The following is a 6119-nucleotide window of genomic DNA, read 5'->3' as shown; positions in this document are numbered from 1 at the left end:
GCCTCCGGGCGGGCAGCTGGGGTCAGGAGCGGGAGAGATGCCTCGGCTCCGGCTGGGAGAGGCGCAAGGCACTGCCGGGGTGGGGTTGCAGGAGGGGGCTGAAAGGGGGCGTTAGGACCCGGAGGGATCCTCCGCGGGCGGGGGCGGGTGGGGAGCCTCCGGGAGCCCGCACTCGGCACCGCACGAGCAGCGGATCGGAGCCGGGCTGTATATAAGGGGCGGAGGCGGAGCGCCTGCCACTGCCAGCCGCCGCGCCGCTTGCTGGGGCCGGAGCGCGGCCCCTGCCCCCCGAGCGCATGGCAGCCGCCCCGGCCGGCGCGGTGCCTTTGGCCCCGGTCCCCCGCCCACCCTGCCGGCAACTTGCCGAAGTGGGCGGCGTGTGAAGGCAGCGGCTGGCGGGGCAGAGCGAGCAGGGCTGCCGGGTCCCTAGCCCAGGCGGGGAAACCTCCGCCCAAGTATCGGAAGCTTCACCCCGCTCCCGCCGGGCAGGCAGAGACGGTCTGAGCCTTAGAAGGGGCGGGAGATCGTCGGCTGGCTGCCGCCCCCTGCACTAAATGCAGCGGCTGGTGTTTGTGTGACACGCTGGCGCCACGGGGCAAGGAGCTGCCAGGGCGCAGGGCGAGCCAGAAGAGTCCCCATTGGACTGGCCGGCTGGTCCGTTTGCGATGGGGAGTGGCGCCTCTCCCCAGGCCCGAGCTGGAGGAGATGCAGCCCTCTCCTAAGGCGATCGGGTTCCCGGTGGGGGGAGCGGCCCCGCCATCTGCCGCCCTGGGTGGCTAACTCAACGCCCCCTCAGTCGCCTGCTGGAGCTTCGGCTGAGAAAGTGATGGAGCAATCGACCGCCTGCCAGCCAGCACCTGACAACCTGAACCTGCTTCAGACCAATGACTCGATCCACGACCGAAACTGCAGCGCGGAAGAAGGGATCTATCAAGAGGCCACGCCGCTCTCCTGGAAGATAGTCTTGACCATTATCTTGGCTCTGATCACCCTCGCCACCATGCTGTCTAATGCATTTGTGATTGCCACGGTCTACCAGACCAGAAAACTGCACACTCCGGCCAACTATCTCATCGCCTCCCTGGCGGTCACAGACCTGCTCGTGTCCATCCTTGTCATGCCCGTCAGCACCATGTACACAGTCACCGGGAAATGGACTTTGGGCCAGATCGTCTGCGATATCTGGCTGTCTTCGGATATCACTTGTTGCACAGCATCCATTCTTCATTTGTGTGTCATCGCCCTGGACAGGTACTGGGCGATCACCGACGCCGTTGAATATTCTACCAAAAGGACTCCCAAGAGGGCAGCTGGCATGATCGCTTTGGTCTGGGTCTTCTCCATCTCCATCTCCATGCCGCCTTTGTTTTGGCGTCAAGCGAAAGCGGAAGAAGTTTCTGACTGTGTGGTGAACACAGACCACATACTGTACACCGTTTACTCCACCGTGGGAGCTTTCTACTTCCCCACCTTGCTGCTGATAGCCCTTTATGGCAGGATCTACGTGGAAGCCAGATCTAGGATTTTGAAACAGACACCGGCGAAAGCAGGCAAAAGATTAACCAAGGTTCACTTGATAACAGATTCCCCCGGCTCATCTTCATCTGTCACCTCCCTAAATTCCAAGGCCCCAGAGGCTTCCAGTGAAACGGGATCACCTGTGTATATGAATCAGGTCAAGGTGAAGGTCTCGGATGCCCTTCTGGAGAAAAAGAAGCTCACGGCCGCTAGAGAGCGGAAAGCTACCAAGACTTTAGGGATTATTTTAGGAGCCTTCATCGTCTGTTGGTTGCCCTTCTTCATCATCACCTTGGTGTTGCCTATTTGCAAGGACGCTTGCTGGTTCCACATGGCCATCTTTGACTTTTTCACCTGGCTAGGATATCTCAACTCCTTAATCAACCCCATAATCTATACAATGTCCAATGAAGACTTCAAACAAGCTTTTCATAAATTGATACGGTTTAGATGCACAAGCTGAATGTTGAATGCATTGTATTCTCCAGGGCTGCTTGAATACACTTTTGTGTCTGATTCTACAGGTAGGTTGACTATTCTTACAATGTTATCATTTATCTAAAAGGCTGCTCTCATGGGAAAGTGCAGTTCAATGAGGAGAAACACGCAAACTGGGCTTAGCTTCCCTCCAGAGAGGGGGAATCTGTAAAACAGTTTCTCCCATAGCCCTGGTAATGACGCTACTGCTTCTAATCCCGCTAAATAGCAATGCCCTAAAAAGAAATCACTGGTGTGTATCCTGGATTATGCCCTCTAGAGCCCGTAGAGCACTGTATTAGGAGTTGGAGAGCTTTTGGACACCTCCTTTGGACAGATCTACAGCTTGGCAGTACTTGAACTAGAAGTGTATCGCCCAGTATGCTCTAGGAGAACTTTGCATATCAGCTGTCTCTGCTGAAAGCAAGTCCTTTGGCAATACCTCGCTGCGCTCTTGCTCTGTGTTTCTGTAATTTAAAACGTGACCGAATGAGCCGGGTGGACTGTATAAGGCTCCAAACCTTAGGTTGTACTCGGACAGAGCAGACACCTGGAAGAATTGGCAATGATGGGTTGAATCTAACCACCTCTGACTTGCTTATACTGGAAATTGGGGGAGGGAAGGGAGGGGATACTGAGTCTGAGAATAGCAGCCCCTTTGTGTTCGTTTTCCCGCAGCTGTGTGAATTATTTCTGTTTAGCTATTGTCAAATCACGTCTAACAAATCAAGCTAAATTGTACGTGCGCTCGTGCCAAAGCCTGCAAGCTGCTTTCATTTTATTACCGATACACGTTTCTGACATTTTACATATTTAAACTACCAGCCAACGGAGGCCCATAAGGACTGACTCACACCAATCTGCTGTTCTTCCACATATTAATACAATCGTTTAGACCAATTAGTGTTAAACAAACAACCCTATTTTTTTTAAGACGCCTTTGCTCTCTAACATAATTCTGCCAATCTGTCTGGGGGAAAAAAAGCAGAAGTTAATTCAGAACAGTAGACTAATCAAATAGAAGCTAATCTGATTAAAAGGACAGTCAGTCGTATTAAGCGAGTCTTGGTGTATCTTTTCCGTGCAGGACTTTTAAAATGCAAAGCATTTCCCCCTTGCACTCATTTGCAATACTATTCCTTCCACTTCGAATTCCCTTCTCATGTACCATTTTGTATCTTCAGAGACCTGCTCCATTTTTCAGGAATATTTGTAAAGCAATATAGTAGAAACCCTGATGTAGATTGGGTTTCTTGATCATTCTTTGGAACACTTAACAAATTGGCAAGATTTAACTGAAATACATGGGCCACCTGCCTTAGAACAAATAGAAATGGCAAAGGTAGCCAGTTTCAGCACTTCTATTTTTTGCTCAAAGAACTTTAGAGCTTTGGGGATAGGAAGTGCCAAAGTTGATGTGGTATTCATTGGGAGGAATAAATGTTGCCTCCAGATCACTATTCCATATTGCACTGTGTAAGTGCCATCACAGCCCTCTCATTTATTCCTCTCAGGAGAGTGATAAGTAGTTATTTCTCTAGACAGAAAGATCAGAAGATTTCACTGTGCATTTAAAAGCCTGGTCCAAAGCCCCCTGAACTTTTCCATCTATTTCAACTAGTTTTGGATCTGGCCCTATTTTAGGAGTGACCTTAACTTCAGCACACTCTGAGTCCCATGCTGTCTTTGTACACCCACAATTCCCTCTGGCTTCAAAGGCAGGTTTGCCTGAGTGAGGATTGCAGGATCAGGATCATTTGAAGTAAGATGATTTTAATATAAACATGCTATACACAATCCAGCCCTAAAGAAGTCTATTTACTTCACATGTTGAACATCTGTACCTAACTGTGGATTTAGCATGATATGATATAATATATATGCTTCAGTGCCATTTTATGCACAATACTTACTGCCTTTATTGTGACACATTAATAATTCTATGAATTTTTTCCTTTTTGTCTGCAGAATCAAGTTGCTATTGTAAAGACACACTGCTTGAACCCCCCAAAACCCAGTTGTCAGATTCATGATGCTGCAAAAACATCAATACATACTGCCACCAAACTGTTCTGCCCTGCATTTCAATATAATGACTCTTGCAAAGATGCTGTTCCAAAAGTCATACATATCAGTTACAAAAAGAGGGCAACTTCAAATCAAGATTTAGAACTCATCAGGGTTGGGAAAAAATTGAGAGTAAAACTTCTATTTCTTTTGCAGGCTTGCCTTTAACTTTTCTCTTGCAAGTTGTAGGGGTGTGCATAATATTTGTTTGTGTCTGTATTAGTTGTACTTATGTGCCCCTGTAGTTTCTTTCTTTCAGTGGAAAGAGTTGTTACAATTACTTAAAAAGGAACTGGAGGAAAACTGGGCATTTTAAAACAGGAATATCACAGTAATCTGTGTAAATGACTCCTTGGGCGGAATATATGTGAGAAGTAGTAGCGTGCAAAAAGTTATATTTGTATTTCAAAACAATAGCAAATACAAATACTGTAGTAATAAGAGTCCTAGACATATTCAACTGCATCACACATATGGCTGTGTCCTCAGGCAGTATGCAGTTGAACTGTTTATCCCTTATCAATTGCTATCTCTCGCATTATGGTTTCCTTCATAAGTTAAACACTTCTACTCAAATATGAAGGAAAACAAAAAGTTCAATGTGGTTTATCTTTAACCAGCTGGGACTAGGAGTACTGTTTGATGTTATAACTAAAGTTTTACATTTTTGTGTAAGTTGCACGCCCTTACTGCATCAAATACTGGAGAATTTAGACCATCTAAAATACTTAATATCTAGTATTCTACTCTGTAGGGAGATAAAGCAGTTTGCTCTGTCAAAAGAGTCACAGCACCTGCAAAATAAACACCCATAATCCTGGATGAACTGATGTCAGACATCGGTGAATTAACTCTCCTTTCATTATCTTATTTCATTTTTTTATTTATACAGCAAAGACCTTAAGACAACTTTACGTAAGTCCAGCAGTCAAAAATAGAGTTTCAGACTGTGGCCACCTGCTGTGATACAAGTGCATTGAGTGTTCCTCCTATGTGTAATGGAAAATGAAATGCAAACAATAAAAAGCGTCACTGTGTTCTCCAGAGTATTTAGTAGCAATTGTGTTACTAATAAGAATATTTACTGGTTCACTTGGATTTCTCGATACTGTCCTTATAGGTAAAGATTATTTGATGAGTTACTCAAGAGAGTGATTAATGAGGGCTAAAATAGCAAGTTGCAACCAGCAGTCAGATTTTTAATAGAATGCTTCAATCTTGAGCCTTCCAGTGTCTTTAGGTATAAGTTCTGTAGCTATTTTTTGTACAGTCTCAGTGAAATTTCAATAATATAAATTACAAGCTTAATAAAAGCAAAGCTTATTACATTAAGAATAAACAAAATCTACTTAATCATCCAAGTGATGTAGTAATTAATGATTAGCTTTAAAAAAAGACGTATTCTAGATTAGACCTTGTTTGTAGGCCCATCAGACAGGGCAAGAGAAATCTATGGGATTTAGTCAGCTATTGTCCACATATAATTGTCAGAAGAATCATTTAAACAATATAGATTTACCTATTTAAATCAACAGCAAATACCTGAGCCTTCGTTCCTCACGCATCCAAAGCTCCCATTAACTGCAGAAGGAGGGTATATGCGTGTGCGCATATGCATTGAATACAAAATATAGCCCACAATTTGCAAGCAAAACTAATGGTCAATATACATTTTTAGGAAACTGATAAAATCTAGAAGGCTTTCTTAAAAACTGCACAGCGAATTACCACTGCAAGCTTTTAGGAAGTGTTCTTTTTATTTATTAAAAATACAGCATTGCTTTTACAAAATATAAGAAAGTTCTTTTCAAACACTGGCTTAATTGATAGAAGTGCTGCAGTTCCTTTTAAAATGCCCCTATATACCTGATTTTGTAGACATTTTTGTGATGATGAAAGCAAAGAAGGAAGCATTTAATAATACTTAACCTATGCTATATATTGTACCTTTCACTTTCAAAGCTGTTTTCAAACAGATCTTGTTCACCCCAAACTTCCACGGAAATTGATAGTTTTGAGTGTCCAAAGAAAGAAGGATCAAATCCATAAATAAATTA

General features: G+C 44.6%; 1 protein-coding gene across 1 annotated transcript; it reads left to right on the top strand.

The window, feature by feature from the left end:
• Positions 1 to 395: 395 nt before the first annotated feature.
• Positions 396 to 5787, top strand: HTR1B (5-hydroxytryptamine receptor 1B). The gene is made up of 2 exons (XM_067532621.1): positions 396 to 2042; positions 3964 to 5787. Exon 1 carries the CDS (start codon positions 827 to 829, stop codon positions 1979 to 1981), a length of 1155 nt encoding a protein of 384 aa, XP_067388722.1. The 5' UTR covers positions 396 to 826; the 3' UTR covers positions 1982 to 2042; positions 3964 to 5787.
• Positions 5788 to 6119: the final 332 nt, after the last annotated feature.

The sequence above is a fragment of the Emydura macquarii genome, unplaced genomic scaffold (assembly GCF_026122565.2).
Source record: "Emydura macquarii macquarii isolate MOO-44397 ecotype Brisbane River unplaced genomic scaffold, CSIRO-AGI_Emac_v2 contig_3295, whole genome shotgun sequence".
NCBI classification, from domain to species: domain Eukaryota; kingdom Metazoa; phylum Chordata; order Testudines; family Chelidae; genus Emydura; species Emydura macquarii.
The sequence above is the reverse complement of the archived record's forward strand: the minus strand, read 5'-3'. Positions and strand labels throughout refer to the sequence as shown.

Bases quoted from the DNA above. Each gene is read 5' to 3' on its own strand.
- HTR1B (XM_067532621.1), top strand. From the start codon at position 827: ATGGAGCAATCGACCGCCTGCCAGCCAGCACCTGACAACCTGAACCTG.